The following is a 16,970-nucleotide window of genomic DNA, read 5'->3' as shown; positions in this document are numbered from 1 at the left end:
GAGTCATTGAAATCCAGTGGTAGGCCAAAATTCAAGAAGACTGGTAATGATCTGGGATACTGTGGATGACCTTGGTATTTTTGATGTCTGACCATGCTCTGAGCACTCCATAGCACATGTTTCAGCTGCCTTCATGTCCCTTGGAACACACTGTTCTCAATCATTAATTCTGCTAGGTAAAGTCTTCACATGCTTGGGGTAGACATTCCCCTAATTCATCAGCAGGTCTGAAGTATATCTGTTACCCTCAACCAGGTTTAGTTCATCTGCCTAGATGTTTTAACAGGTTATAGATGCTAACCATACTTTGGCTTTTTGGAGCCACAGATGAGAGTTTGGTGAATTAGGTGAATATCAAAGGTGGATGAAGCAGTCCTTGAAAAGGGCTCGGCAAGCCCTCACACCAGAGGTGCTAGTCCTCCTGAACACCCCATACAAACCTGGGAGTCCTAGAGATATAAGAATTAGGACCATTGTCACTGGTCCTGATGACATTTTGTTTTCTTGAGGTCAAAGTCTGCTTATGAGAGAGAATGGTATGACAGAAAATATAGCCTAGTGGATAGAGAGCTGCAATTGGGATTAGGAGGACCTTGTTTCAAGTCCTGCTTCTGACACATGATCGATATATACAACCTGGTCATGTCACTTAACATGTTAGTGCACTCAAGCAATTCTCGTAGACTATTTATAGAAGAGTTGCAGATCTGCGCTGGTAAAGGGTATTTCTCTAGGTGGAGACACTTATAATAAGGAAATCACAGTTTGAGGCTATCCTTCTCCAACCTACCATCAGTGAAATTTAAAGTATGATTACAAAGATGTGGTTTGCTATTGAAAATTATCTAAAAACCTTATTTATTTTTTCCCATTTTCATTAGGAATATTTTTGGAGAAGTTCATAGCAGCAAAAGGAAGAGACAAGATCAACCTAGCAATTATTCAAGGAAGAAGCCAAGGGGAAGGAGAATGAATATTGCCCAGATTGTGCCTTTCAGTTGGATGGGCCTCCCATGGAGTTAGCTCTCTTTGACAAGCGCTGCAGATGGACAGTGAGCTAGACCCAGAGTTGAATAGGAGGAGAGTGGGTTGGATTTCTTTGGGGAAACTGTGCAGTGCTTTCAATGATTCCAAGCTGCTGTCTACCACCAAAGTCCATTTTTTAACAACAACAGCATTCTCTTTTAACACCAATATAAGCTGCTTATGTGATACATTATTGGAAAAAATTACTTAATCTCTTATGTAGAAATAATAATCACTTAGTATTTAATTCATGGTGATAAGTGCATGTTTCTTTTAAGCAAAATTATTTGGAAAGTTATGCACTTCCTAAGGACATGTTTTATGAAGAACTGAGAAGGAAACAAGCAGGGTTTTCATAGGTTATTCCTTGTTTATGTCAAAATATCCCAGATAAAAGAAGAGTACAAGATCACTTGATAGATAACAATGAGAAAGATAATGTTATTTGGCAATACTCTGAATATAAATTAAGCAAGATGTAAAATAAGAAGACAGAAACTTGCCAAATACGTTTGTTGATGTAATGAAGTATTGACCTATGTTAATTTGAAATGATAGAAAGCTTTTCTGTGGAGAATAACATAGATACTTCTGTTTGGCATAACATTCTGCTGATTTCATTTAGGCCTTAAACACTACAGATCCCACACGAGAAATTTCATGACCACTCAAAAGATATAGGTCTAGCAAGGTATACAGAAAAAAAATATCAAGTGGATGAGGAATGTATATTTCCCAGATTGTGATATGCAATTAGATGAAAGGCCATTGAATTAGTCTGTCAATACATTTTTCTTGGATGGTTAATGTAGATGAGCAATGAACTGGATCAGAAATTGTATAGGAAGAACAAAGAGGGCTGGATGGCATTTAGAAAATTACAAAAATCTTTCAATGATTTGATTCTGTTCCCTGCCCCTAAAACTCATCTTTTTAAATACCAATATTTTCCTTTGTATTGTAATATAATTATGGATAATTGAAAACTATAATCTCAGATGACCCAAAATTTAAGGGGATTTATGGTTATTACAAGTAGGTCACAATTTACCAATGTCTGTTTACATGTGAAATGTCATAAAGAGACATTGTTAAAAGTATGTATGACTAGAAAATAAAGCATGTTGGTCACATAGCAATTTTTATGGTAATTGTTAAGTTGTTTCAGTTGTGTCTGACTTGTCATGACCTCTTTTGGCATTTTCTCGGCAAAGATACTGGAGTGGTTTGCCATTTCCTTCTTGAGATCATTTTACAGGTGAGGAAACTGAAGCAAACAGGGTTAAATGATTTGTCCAGGGTCACAGAGCTTGTAAGTGTCTGGATTTAAATTCAGGTCTTCCTGATTCCAGGCCCAGCACTCTATCCTCTGTGTAACCTGGCCACCCCACTCATATGGCAATAGTGAGTAACATTGAGGCAATTTCAATGTTTCATTGGAGAACATAATATCAAAAGTCTTCAAATGAATTAAATAGATCTTCTCTGGAGGACTTTTAGCATGGACAAACATTACAAAGGATGAAAAGATATATATGAGTTATTTGGAAAATTAGAGGTAGTGGTGATATCAACAAGATTGCAAAACCAATAAAATATCAAAACACTATATTCTAAAATGCTAAGTATAATAAATGTTGTTTCTCAACTTTGCAGTAAAAATATCATTTGTTCACATGTCCTATCTACTTGATAACTAATACTAAGTGATTTGGGACTTGGAAATCTAATGTTTAGAGTCAATGACCAATAACTCATATTTCAGAAATGAACTAGGGTGAAGTAGAATGGGTAAATATATACAAATCTCAGTTTGGACATCCAAAAAAGCTAGGTTGGAGAGATGATGTGGCTTGGTAGATGTCCTTTTATACTATTTTATAGAAATATCATTACAAACTCTCTTCATACTATCTGGTGGAGTTATCTTAACATAACAGAGATTTTAGGGAAAAAGAAAAAAATTCTGGTTAAATACTCAGTAAAAAAAACAACAACAAGATTTAGGATTGTGTGCTTTCTTGGTATTCTTAACACTTTTCATTTTCCTTAACACTTTTCATTTTCCTTCCAGAAGAGCTAGATATCCAGGGAAGAGCTCAGAATTATCTATGTCCACGCAGTGGATAGGTAGGAATAGAACAGTAAAGAGAAAACAGTAGAATTAGGGTCTCGATTGTCATCTGAATTAAGAAAGTCAGATTCCATATCAAAAAGTATAGTGCAATGATTTTCAGTGCATCCAGTACTCATTAAGGATTTTGTGATGATGATGATGACCGCAATTACAAGCGATGAAGAGTAAAAAATTAAGAAAGGCAAGTAAATGAAACAGGCACAATATGAAAGAAAAGAAGAGATCCTAGAATGGGTGGAGAAAAAGAGAAAACATCTCAATGCATACTGAAGTTATTTATGATTTTCTTTTAATCTATGCATCATGTAGAAACATTTAATACCTTAAAAGGATCATAAAGTTGTCTACATATTAGTTCAGAAAACCACCTATAGAAGCATAGTCAAATCACAAAAAAAAAAATTAGGTAACCTTATCATTCCACTCTGAGACAACCCAGTACAATAAATTAAAATAACATTAAAAAAAAGTTAAGAGTAGAAAAGTCCTTAAAAATATAATCTTATCAATGATTCAAGGTCATTAAAAATCCAAGTGCTTTTTAGCCACAGAGCTTTGGCCAACAGTTTAGTGTAAAAAACTTGTCCAGTGCAATTTCCTAAACTCTGGTTTACTGGTAGCCTGTAAAAGTAGGATTTATTTCTCTTTTTAGTTAAATCACCAACCACTTAATCAAGCAGAAAATTTCAAATGCTAGAACTATTTATTTTGTGAAGAGAACTGAAAAGAATGAAGTAGTTTCTATTCAGCATCCTTAAATAAATATTTCTTTTTTATTAGCTCCATCTGATGGTGGATTTTGTTTTTACACATTGCTTGGCTATAAGTTCCTCCACTGTAATTTTATGTTAGATTTTTTTTCTCTTTCTTTCTCCTTCTGTCCCACCCTTTCTGTTCCCCAACAATGATATATATTCTTATGCAAAAGTCATGATTGGTGGGAGTAAGGGATATTGCTTGGCAATGGAACTTAATTCTGAAAATTCTAAAATTTCAAGTATTATTTGTATGTTCAATTCAACATGAATATTGGTGAGGACAATAGTGAAAGGTCAGCATGATATTGTGAGGAGAGAATATCTTTCTGGCCATTGATTGCTCTATCAGTTTCCATGTTTCTTAATCACAGCCTCCTCAATCTCCATAAGAATTGGAACTCAGGGGATCTGGTCCAGTGCTAGAAAAAGCCTCATTTGTTAAATGGTGATAATAATATCTTGGTTATGAAAATTAATAGTGACAGTGTTTGGTAAAGCACTTTGTAACTATCAGGTGCTATGCACACATTATATGAAAATATTTTGTAAACTAAATACACAGATGTGAAATAATTTTATAAATTCTAAGCTATGCAAAGGATATCAAGAAATAATGTAAGCAAATCATTTTGTAGGTCATAAAATAATACTTAAATGACAGCCATCATCATTATCCTATAATTAACAACATAAATTTGCCAAAAATATAATCTAGATAACCAAAGTCTAGGATGTAGGGGCAGAGACATGGAACTATTACAGTTGCTAAAAAGTGTTTCTTGATGATACATAACATATCCTTAAAGACTTTAAACACATTTAGTTTATGATGATTGAGGTAAAGTCAGATGCTTAAATCAATCTTTAAGTAAATAATACAATGTTTCTCTTATACCTAGTTGGTAGTTTTTATTTATGTATATGTATAATGTAATATTACATACTAATACACAATATAATTCTATACATTATATAGTATATTATGCTAATAGTATAATACATACTATAATAATATATAATATTGTATATATGTACATGTATGTTTATATGTTTGTCTCTGTGTATATATACATATATATACACACACACACGAGACATGATATTATAACCAAAAGTTACATTGCATCAGTTCCCAAATAAGGAGGTTTACTTGTAGGGTGAGGACACAGGACTTGCCTTTCCCTCTTGCTTTGCTTTCAGATAATAATAAATAAACCTTTATTTTGGTTTTCTTGCTTTTATCACTAAGTGCTACCAGGAAAAAATGCAATAGTTATGATATCAAAGAGGAAAAATTTACAAAAAATGTATAATGTTTAATCCTGGTCTTGCTGTTCCTTAAGACTCCATCTTCTTACTCTGGATCTTTTCAGTTGCTGACTGTGATGCCTGGAATTCTCTCCCTCCTCATCTCCAAATCTTGATGTCCTTCAAATATCAGCTAAAATCCCACCTTCTACAAGTAGCCTTTCTCAATCCTTAATTTTCATGACCTCTATGTTGATTACTTCTTATTCATCCTATATAGCTTGTTTGAACATAGCTGTTTGCATGTTGTTTCCCTTATTATATTGTAAGTTCCTCAATGGCAGGAACTGTCTTTTGCCTTTGAATCCAAGAAACTGAGAGTCTGGAACTTAGTAGCTGCTTAATAAATGTTTATTAACTGACTGATTGGTCTCAAATATAAAGTACAGTGTATCTCAACAGGTTTAAGTTTTAACAACTTCAGAGGCTTAAATTATCTGAAAGTTCATATCAATTTCTCTTTACACATAGTTAGTTTGATGAATTTTGAATAACAATTTTTTTCATTTTAATGAAATGAGTTACCCTGTAATGATTTATTGTATGACAGTTTCTTGATAAAACTTTCTTAGACTGGTGGATTGGTAGAGGAGGTAGTCTTGCTTGACAACTTTAGGCTATCTCTATTGTTATTATCTACCTCTAATTATTATTTAGTCTCATCTATTTCTATTAGAATTTTTCTCGTGCGGACACATCAACACTGTCATACATGCATCAATACCTTGTTCTTTGGATAATTTTAAGACTTGGACTACAAAGCACTTTTTCTGTCATTAAGCAATGACTGATGAAAGCTTTTACAAAGTTCGAAAATCAATTAGAGTTACGTATAGCTCAAGTTAATGACTATTTTGGATTCTAATAAAGATAATATTGTTTAAAATAAATAATTAAAATGTCAAAATGTTTAGTAAGATTTCTATTAAATCTTAAAACTGAAATTAGTCTCTGGAAAACTGTGCCTAGTGATCTTGATCTGATTCTTACTGGATCCCTCTCATGCCTGTTGGAAACTGTTCTTTCAGGCTGTGCCTTTGACATTAACTTGGCTAATTTGTGAGGGATAGTTAGTGGATCAACTTTAGGTTTCTGGGTAAAGTAGATTTAGTCAGAAAACATTGCAAGATATTTGAGCCCCTAAGTCCTCTTCTGGGCTTTATAATGAGGAGAGCTTACCCATGGTCATGAAAGCATCTTAACTTATGGAAAACTTTGTTTACTTTCTGAGTTGCTAAATGAAAAAGAACTGACCATTTCTGGCCTCCAAAGATTCCTTTTATAGAATTTGGGCTTTCCCATAGAGATTTCAGACCATTGTCTTTTATATCCTCACAGAGTGCTCAGTGGCTCTGGTCCCTAGAGTTCATTCTTGATATTGACTCCCTGCCCCCAAATCTCTCTTTAGCATTTTCCAAAACCATTACCTTGATGTAATGCCTATATCTACTGATTAGAGGAATATTTAGCTTCCTCATTTACCATCCTAGATTAGTATCTTAGTCACCTTCCCTGTGGAGGTCTAAAGAACCAAGATCATTAGGACAAACTACTAAGATCCTTTTTTCAAAGCCTCAGCTTCTGATGCTACTTTCAAGAGAAGTCCTACCAAACTGACTTTCCCTTTTCTTTCCAAGCCTCTAAGTGCAGTAGAGATGTCTTGGAAATATTAGACATACTTTGAATTCAGTGAATAATTGACAGAGTTCCTTGGCTTTGATAATTTTTCTACTTATCTCCTTATATTCAGGTTATGTCAGACATATGGCACTCTTCCTAGGTTAGTTTTAGTTGATGGAAAGAAAATATAACTTAAATATAACACAAAGAATAATAGAACATTAAATCCATCAACAAGGGAAAATTCACCTACAATCCTATATTGTTTATGAGTGTCCATGTTCAGAGGTGTATATCAATACATACATGCATAATAGGTCACACACACAAATATATGTTCATATACATATATGTATCCATGTTTATGTTTATATATCCATGTTTTGTGCATATATGCATGTGTGTACATATACATATGTGTTCATGTGTGTGTATTCCATCCATGCAGAAATTATAGCTTAAAGCAAATAAAGTAATATATTGATTACCAAATATATTTAAAATAATTAGAATTAAAGGCATGACATACCTCAGCATCATATTCCCAGAGCTGATTTCCTCTCATATGGTGACATTTTAACATAATAACAGGTCCACTGAGTCTAGAAACATCTAAGCAGAAATCATCAGTACGAATTTCCTTTTCAGCAGTATATGAAAATACCTGTAGAAGTGAAATACAATTAAAACGGAATTCAGATCTGTGAAACAGGTCAAACTCAAAACTTCAGGTTAGTTAATAATCTACATTGTTTCTAATCCTAAAGAGAATAATTTTAATGGGTTTCTACGTTTTGAAGATAGATTTTTTGCTATGTTGTAACACAAAAAATTAATTCTATGTCCATGCATCTGAAAAAATGGATTGTGGCTAGCACAAGTGATCAACACAGTTTTCCATAGCCATTTCAGTATCTTGATTTTCCATAGCCAAGTCAACAAACAGATCAATATTGACAATGATTTTGGATACATCATAGTAATAAGTTCAATTGATCTATGTACTATGAATACAAAGTTATGCTTTTTTTTCTCACAGGGGTAATGCATTTAAATGATTTGAAAAAATGTAGAGACTATAGTATTTTTCTATATAAATGTACTACATTACTTGACAAAATGCCAAACCATTAATCAGCAAGTAATTATTATTAGAGCCTATTACATACAAAGCACTGTGAGAGGCACAGGGGATACAAATTCAATGAAACAGTTGCTACTAGTGAAAAGCTTAAACTCTGTTGTGGAATAAGTTGCTACTGGAGAAGAGCTTAAATTCTGTTGTGTAATATTATTACAATGATAGTATACAGATTCAATGTCCTATAAAAAAACTATTAATTATCTTGAATTACTGAAGAAATCTGTTCAACAAGCATTTTTTTTAAATGAAGAGTTTGTTTTAAATGATAAGTAAGCACTTGTCAATTTCACATGACTTGAGAGAGAATTGTCTCAGTGGTCCATAAACTGTCAAAGAAATAGCCTACTCCTGCTTTATGGGAAGATCCCTTAGAAAAGGATTTACATTTTTAATATGACATTGTCTATTCTTTTTTCTTATGGATTGAAACAACAATTTACTTATGACATCCCTCATTAGTGTCTCATAAAGAATATGAAAACTATCATTAAAATTGTGTCATTCTCATTAATTTTAATGTTTTCCTGTTTTTCACTGGCAGCTGGTTTTCTCCAAAGCTTGAGGATCACTGAGCTATCTGACCTTTCCAGTTTCTTTCATTTATAGAATTCTATAATAATTTGCCTTTCTACTATCTGTCTATCTATCTATCTATCTATCTATCTATCTATCTATCTATCTATCTATCTATCTATCTATCTATCATCTATCTAAATAACATTGGGGACAGTCACTGAGACTTTCTGCATGAAAGTGCATAACAGCAAAGGGGTAATACAGGCCAACCACTAAGTCAGTGATTGAAAATAAATGTCAGTCAAACTAATATTGTACATTTAATTTCTCTGATGAGATTAAGAATCCTATTTGTTTGTGCTTAAATTAAAGAGATAAGTGTAATTTTACCTATAACTTATTTAAGTAATTCATTCAACAATTCAACCAACATTTCCGATATACAAGACTAATTTATGTTAGAAATAGGTAAGAGAAAAAAGTAGAGTCTTTATCTTCAAGAAGCTTATATTCTAAATATATACAGAATGCAGGCCTAGAATTTATAAATATGTTTATTTCCTTTATTTCTTTAATTTAATTTTTTACTTTTTAGTCTAGGTGTTATAATTAGCTAAAATAGTTTTCTTCAGTGATTTTAGTTTTTCTGAAACTTAGTTTCCTCATTTATAGGTTGCTAATAATATCTCTCATTTGCAGCACCACCAAATGAAGTTTCTGGTCTAAAAATGTAAAAGTTATAATAAAATAGTTTTGTAAAAGTCAAAGGCAAATATTATAATTATCATATATTTAAAAATATGAAGTAAACGCTAAAAATAGCATCCCACATTAATATTAATTTCTCCAAAATAGAGAAATATTAATTTATGTGAATATTAGCAGTCTTAGAAATTCAGCATAGAGGTATGTAAAGCAATTTGGCCCCATAGGACAATGGATATCTTTTAATTAAAACAAAGTGTCTCACAATATTAAAACAGAATTGATTATAAATATAAAAATGATGGGAAGCTGGGGCGGCCAGGTGGCTCAGCGAGTAAGAGCACTGGCTCCAGTGTCGGGATGACCTGGGGATCAAATCTGGGCTCAGATACTTAGCACCACACTCAGAAATAACTGGCTGTGTAACCTTGAGCAAGTTACTTAACCCTGATTGTTTAAAAAAAACGATGGGAAGCTATTGTGTGATTTTCACATTAGGAAAATAAAATGAGAAACATATTTACAAAGACCAAAAAGCTACAATCCAGTGATGGTGCTACACAAGCAAATTGACTCTCCAGCCAATATTTTAAGAAGGCTATTGATGAAGAGCTACCCTCCCTGAATCCACATAAGAGAACTCTCTTATATACACAGGACTTAACTAAGTATATAAACCTATTAGGGGTAATCGACTCAGATCTTACCCTAGTGTACTATAGTGGTGCCAAGTAAAAACTGGGCCTGAACACCACTCATGTGTTACCCAGATTACCCAATGTTCGGACTATTTTTTGTGCCTGAATATTTTAAAAGCATTACAGAATTTGTAATTTTTTGAGTAGCATGCATGTAGAATTGTGGCTCTGAGAAATTCATTCTATTAGCTAGCAAATAATCAGCCACATTAATAATGATGTGCCTTCTTATTACAAGTTTAGAATTGTGAGAATTAAAGTTGGAAGAGAATTTTGAGATCATATAGTATATCCACTCATTTTAAATATGCTAATACTGAGATCCAAAGAGCCTCAAATTTGCACAAGATCATACAAGCAGCAGAAGCAAATTCAGTCCATGCTACTTTGATTCCAGACACAGTGGTCTATTCTACCACATTTGCTTCTCATCTCTTATTTGTTAACACTATCTTTGTCACTGGATGAAGTTTGTACAAGGACCAGTTGTACAAGATTCAGGATGTCTAAATATAACCACTAAAATAAGTTATATTTTTGTCCAACTTAATCACATATTTATGACTAAATGACTAGAGCAACAAGATAAGTTGTCTTAAAATTATTGAAAGAACTTAACCCCCCTCCCCAGACAACTGTTTATACATTTTAACAGTATTTTTAGTGACACTGGTAAGACAGTTATGTTAAAAATACAGCCATGTGTTGCAAATAAGAATTGTTCTAGTTCAGATTATTCCCAATATCCCATCCTTAGAGAAGAATACTGAATAGTTATTGTGTATAGGTAATATCAGATGAAGTTCCAGGCAGCTCCAAGAAGAGAAGGAGATCATTTATACCCTTCCTCAGTTTTATGCCTCTCATCCTCACATCAAAAGTCAAGTATAGTGGTAATAATGTACAAAGGGGATAGTAAAAGTATGGGTGTGATAACAATTCCCCTATAAATTTTTCTGGTTCAAGGTCAAATATATCAAGCTTGATTGATTCTCCTTTCATATTAAACAGTTCTTCCCTCCTTGTTTTAGTTGCTGTCAACAAATTTTACATTGAAATACAAAGAGTACAGGTTGAAGGAATGAGTTTATCAAACTCCCATTGTTTCATAATTCTTTCAGATAGGTGCATGGTCCATGGATTTTTTTGTGGTGCAATGTGTCTTTTGAGGAAACACTAACAGGGTCCCTGAGAAACACAACTTATTTCTCAAATTTAGTCATACTGCCTCATGTACCTCCTTTGAGACCTTTCTTTAGGTGTAATCTAGGTCTATTGTTATTTATACCCAATAAACATATAAAATGTTAACAGTACAAGAAATAGCCCTCTTTGTAGCCAAATCTTTAGCAAGTTTACTGCAAATATGGACCAGGAATCAATTTTGTTTCATAATACTCATACTTTATTTTCCAAATTATTGTAGAAATCAATGAGAAACCAATGAGAACTTCCTACCACAATCCCTTCATTTGACTGATGATGGAAGAACCCATTATATTACATCCATAGATTCTGTGGCCAATTGGAAGTTTTGATATAAATGGAGGGAGGGGGGATGCTTATGTATAGGATTTGGCATCATGAACCATCACTAGGAATTAAGTGATGAAAGCTCCTATACCAGGAAGTTTGAAATTTGTGGGAAGAAACTATCCTGTTGTTGAACCTCTGCATAAATTCTGAGAATCGGGGAGGCCAGGTAGCATAGCGAATAAGAGTCGGGATGACCTGGGATTGAATCTGGGCTCAGACACTTAGCACCCATCCAGAAGCACCTGGCTGTGTAACCTTGAGCAAGTTACTTAATCCCAATTGCTTTAAAAAAATAAATTCTGAGAAGTTGAATGTAACAGTAAAGTATTGCAGTTAAATCTCTAAACAAAGCGTACCCAAATTATATTGTTATATCTATTTGCCTGAGAAATAAAACCTGGAGCTGCTATCAATTCTTCAAAATAAGATGAATATATTTTAAATTTGAATAATTCAATATATAAAAAAATGCCTAGATTGTAATTACAACCTAATGGTCATGGATCAGCAGTCTAAGTAATGCCTTTTTCTGTTTAATGACCAAATAATGACCTTATATTCCACCAGGAAATATTTTTACGTGAACATTCTTGTAAAGCAATGCAATTATTTCTATTTCATCCAAACCTTGAAGAGAGAAAATCATTATTTTCTCTGTAATCATTTCCAGGCTTTTGCATTTATTTTCATCCCACTATCAGACTTCTTTATTCTACCAGGATAGGAAAAATTAACTGAATTTTGTGATTGATAATGCTGTTGGGCCTTGCATTTTCATTGTCAGAAAATGCAGGCTCCCTCTGCTGGTGATTGAGTTCAGAATTACAGCATCACAGAATTTCAGAGCTGTTGAAAAGGATTTTAGAAATTGTAAAGTCCATATTGCACCTAAATGAGAATCCCAGTTATAACACAGATGATTGGTAGTCATCCAGCCTTATAGATCTGCAATGAGTGCAGATTTACAAATTTGAGTTTGCAAAGATGTATTAAGAATTCTCCCACCCCTCCATTGTCCCCTTACATTAAGCCTAAATTTGTCTCTTTGGAACACCCATTCCTTCTCATCCTGCCCTTTGGGGACAAGCAGAAAAAATCTAAATGTTTTATCACTGGGAAGCCTTCCAAATACCTGGAGAAAATTATATCTTTCATAAGCCTTTTCTTCTCTGTGTTAACTGGCTTCAACTACTTCACTTGAATCTCATAAGATCTCCGGTCTTCTCATCATGTCTAAGATCTTCCAAATATGTGGTACCCCATGCTGAACACAATATTCTAGAACTACCTGATAAGGGTGTGGAAGTGCTTATGATTTTTGCCCTTAATTACTTCCCTATTTTCTTCTTGTTTAAGAAGACAATTCAGCAAATCTATAGACTTAGGAATACAGGGTGAGAGCACTTTATCTGAAAATAATATGGGGATTTCAGAGCGAGTTCAATCAGACAGCAGTGCCATAAAATATCCAGAAAAGGTAAGACTGGGTCCCAATGATTAGTCTGCATAATAAATCCTTTAAAGCAATCACATTATTTGACATTGTATGCATATTTCCCTGGGCAGGAGCCAATGACCATGTTTTGTATAATTATAGATTGGAATAGTGTGAATTCAAATACATGTGACCATTCCAGGGGATTTTATATATATATATATATATATATATATATATATATATATATATATATTTCCACTAATGAAAATGGGTGCAGTATGATTTTAGGCTGCATGCACAAAGTCTAGGATTGAGCATATGACAAGGCTAATCCTGGGGGCTATGATCAGACAATATCTGGAGTGCTGGTTTTACTTGTGGATAACACATTTTAGGAAGAAAGTTGAATACAAATTAGAAAAGGATATAAATTGTTTTATCTTTATCTTTCTGTCACTGGTGCCTAGCACAGTGCTTTGAACATATTAAGTACATAATCAATATTTGATTCAATTGCTAATTTGGAGCATATCTACAGGCTAATGGTTAGTATAGTGAAAGGCCTTAAGGTCATGGTAGATCACTGCCAGAAGGAATTAGGGATGTTAACTATGGAGAAGAAAATATTTTGGGGATATATAACAGCTACTGTCAATCATTGGAGGACCTGTTATGTGGAAGAAATATCAGATTCATTTTGAATGGCTCTAGATGGCAAAACCTGGAGCAGTGAATGAAAGCTGAAAAGAGGAAGATTTGTGGTTGATGTAGGGGTTCAACACTTCCCAACATGTCCAGTGATTTTAAAAAGTACAACGTATTTCTTTGTGAGGTAATAGGTTCTTTCTCACTGGAATTCACCAAGCAAAATCTTAATTTTGTATTGTAGAGAGGGCTCATCATATACTGGTTGAATTATGTGGCTTCTGAGGTCTTTTGCAGCTCTGGGAATATGGGATTTTAATGTCAGTAGAACTATCACCTTCATGGCCCTCACACTACCTTCTCTCTCTTTTTGAAATTCAATTTTATATTTATTTTCATTTTCAAATTGTCTTCCTCTCTCCACTCAGACCCTTTTACCTATTGAGTAGGCAAGAATTACAATATCCATTATACATCTGAAGTGATTAAAACCCTATTTCCACATTAGTCATGTTCTGGGCAAAAAAAGGAGAAAACTGTGCTCTAATCTGCAATCTGAGACCATCAGTTCTCTATCTGGACTTGGATAACATTTTTGAACATGAGAACTTTGGGGATGTCTTGTATTGTTATATTGATCAACAATTCTAAGTCTTTCACAATTGATTGTCTTTGCAATATTGCTGTGTGTTATACTCCTGGTTCTTCTCACTGCACTTTGCATTAGTTCATATGAGTCTTACAGGTTTTTCTAAAACTCCCCTTCATCATTTATTACAGAATAAGATAATTCAATCACATTTATATACTACAATTTATCTAGCCATTCTCCAATTGACAAGACATCTTCAGAGTTTCCAATTCTTTGCTACCACAAAAAAGAGCTTCTATTAATATATTTGGCACACTTTTTTTATTCCAAATAAAATGCCCTTTCCCTACTTTCATCCTAAGTGAGGAAACCTTAAGAATTACAAAATATATGAATATTCCATAGCTCCAGTTCAAAAAGTTTATTGGCCAATACAATTTACCTTGGGGGGGAGGGTGCTATTATATGTTAAAATTGGACATTTTGTTTTAAAAACCATTTTCCTATTGTAAAGCCAGGATGGCAGAGTATATAAGAAGGCCCAGGGGAATTCTTCCAACATTCTCTCCTAAACAACTTTCAAACAGTCCCCCTGAACAAATTTTTAAGCAGTACAGTCAACAAAAGGGTCATATTTTCCCATCTAAGACAACTTAGTAGATCTGCAGGAGAGGTCTGCAACACCAGAGTTAGTATAAACCTGCAGCATAACAGGAGTACCAGTGGCAAGTTTTGAAGGTGATTTTAACAACAAACTAATTCAAGAGCTATCAACTCAGTGACAATAAAGGGGTTGAACAACTGATCAGAAAGAAATTTCAGGGGACCCTTTGCTGGCACTGAGTGAACCTGGTGCTGATTGGTGACTTTATCACTCATAAGCAGCTCTGGGTCAGAATTCTAGGATGGAGAAGATCCCTGGTAATCTGTCACAAGGCAGTAGAGACCCTGTTCACAGTTCCAGGGCCAAGAGGAAAGTTAACACTTGTGGCTTCAGGAAAGCAGAGGACCTGGTTACAGTTTCAGGGCCAAGGGGAGCACTAATACTTGCAACTGCAAGGGAGAATGTGCCTTTAGAGTATAAAGATAAGAGCACAGATCAAGAGAACAGTGACCACAGATCTCTCCACAGATCACACCACCTTGGAAGCACAGAAAAATTGCTAACCCCCAGAACTAACTCTGAAAACAGTAATACAAAAGAGTCTGAACCTTGTCATAGTACTTCATCATGCCCAGTTGATCAGATCCCAACTTTAACAATGTTAAGAAATAGACTGGGAAAATGAGCAAACAAAAAAAATATGTTAAAAAAAATTCTACTATGGAGGCAGGGAAGATCAAGACAGAAACTTAGAAGAAGACAACAATGTGAAATTAGCTAAAAGCAAAGAGTTCCAAAGAAAAATGCTATTTGGACACATGACAAGTAAGAATTCCTGGAATAGTTAAAGAAAGCAATATAAGTGGTAGAAAATAATCAGGAAAAGAAATGAGAGTGATGCAAGAACATTACAAAAATAAAGAATTAATAGTTTGGTAAAATAAACAAAAACATGCTGAAGAAAATGTCACCTTAAAAATCAGAAATAGTATAATGGTTAAAGTGGCACAAAAATTCACTAAAGAAAAGAACTCTTTAAAAAGCACAATTGTCCAAATAGGAAAAAAGTACAAAAGCTCACTGAAGAAAATAATTCCTTAAAAATTAAAATTGGGCAAGTGGAAGTAAATGACTCCATGTGAATTTAAGAAACAATGAAAAAAGTCAAGAGAATGAAAAAAAGAGAGAAAATAGCTCAAAATATATCATTGGAAATATAACTGACCAGGAAAATACATTGAGGAGGGATAATTTAAGAATTATTGCACCATCAGAAAGCTATGATTAAAAAAGCCTAGATATTGTATTTCAGTAACATATAAATTAAAGTGCCCTGATATTTTAAATCCATAGGATACAACAGAAATTGAAAAAAAAAAAACCACTGATCACTTTCTGAAAGAGATACCCAGGAAAATTGTAACCACACTACACAGCTCCCAGGTCAAGAAGGAAATTTTGCAAGAATCCAGAAAGAAATCAAGTATCAGGGAGTGGCATTCAGGATCACACAAGATTTTTACAACTTTCCCATTAAAGGAGCAGAGGTCTTGGGATATAATAGTCTATATGGCAAAGGAGCTATGATATCAACCAGGAATCACCTACGCAGCAAAAGTATGCATAACCCTTTGGGGGGAAAGTGGATATTTAATGAAATAGAGGATTTTCAAGAATTCCTAATGAAAAGATCAGAGATGATTAAAAAATTCAACACCCAAACAGAAGACTCAAGAGTAGCATAAAAAGGTAAACATTAAAGAGTAACCATAAGGAACTTTTAAACTGTTTACATCCCTATATGGGAGGTTGAAACATGGAAGTTCTAATAACGTTATCATTATTATGGCAGTTAGGAGTGTGCATGAACAATGGGTGTGAATTGATTAAGTTCAGATAACCCCCTCCCCCCAAAAAGTGTAGGGGTGAGAAAGAGGGATGCACTGAAAGAAAGGACAAGAGATATGTAGAACTGAGCAAATTTTCTCACATAAAAGAGGTTCACAAGGAAGAGCTTTTATAGTGGAGAGAAAAATGCGGATGTGGTGGGCAATGTTTAAATTTCACTCTTATCAGAATTGTTTCAAAGAAATGATAGAGAGAGAGAGAGACTTATTTTACCCAAAAGGGAGACAGGAAAAAAAGTAGATAAGACATATGAGAAGGGATGATAAGAAGGAGGATGGATTGGGGTAGACAGTGGTCAGAAGCAAGACTGACTTTTGAGGCAAGACAGGCTAAAA

At 33.9% G+C, this 16,970-nt stretch overlaps 1 protein-coding gene across 5 annotated transcripts in view; it reads right to left on the bottom strand.

Moving 5' to 3' along the window:
* Window positions 1-16,970, bottom strand: part of GALNT13 (polypeptide N-acetylgalactosaminyltransferase 13) — an 812,973-nt gene that overhangs the window by 31,383 nt on the left and 764,620 nt on the right. For all 5 annotated transcript variants that reach the window (XM_069080111.1, XM_069080110.1, XM_069080113.1 and 2 more), the window contains one exon: window positions 7,379-7,513. In XM_069080111.1, coding sequence (XP_068936212.1) covers window positions 7,379-7,513 — 135 coding nt within the window. The remainder of the gene's footprint in view (window positions 1-7,378; window positions 7,514-16,970) is intronic.

Source organism: Petaurus breviceps, unplaced genomic scaffold, assembly GCF_028583685.1.
Source record: "Petaurus breviceps papuanus isolate PSGF00001 unplaced genomic scaffold, PetGlider_PUasm1.0 91133, whole genome shotgun sequence".
Classification (NCBI taxonomy): domain Eukaryota; kingdom Metazoa; phylum Chordata; class Mammalia; order Diprotodontia; family Petauridae; genus Petaurus; species Petaurus breviceps.
The sequence above is the reverse complement of the archived record's forward strand: the minus strand, read 5'-3'. Positions and strand labels throughout refer to the sequence as shown.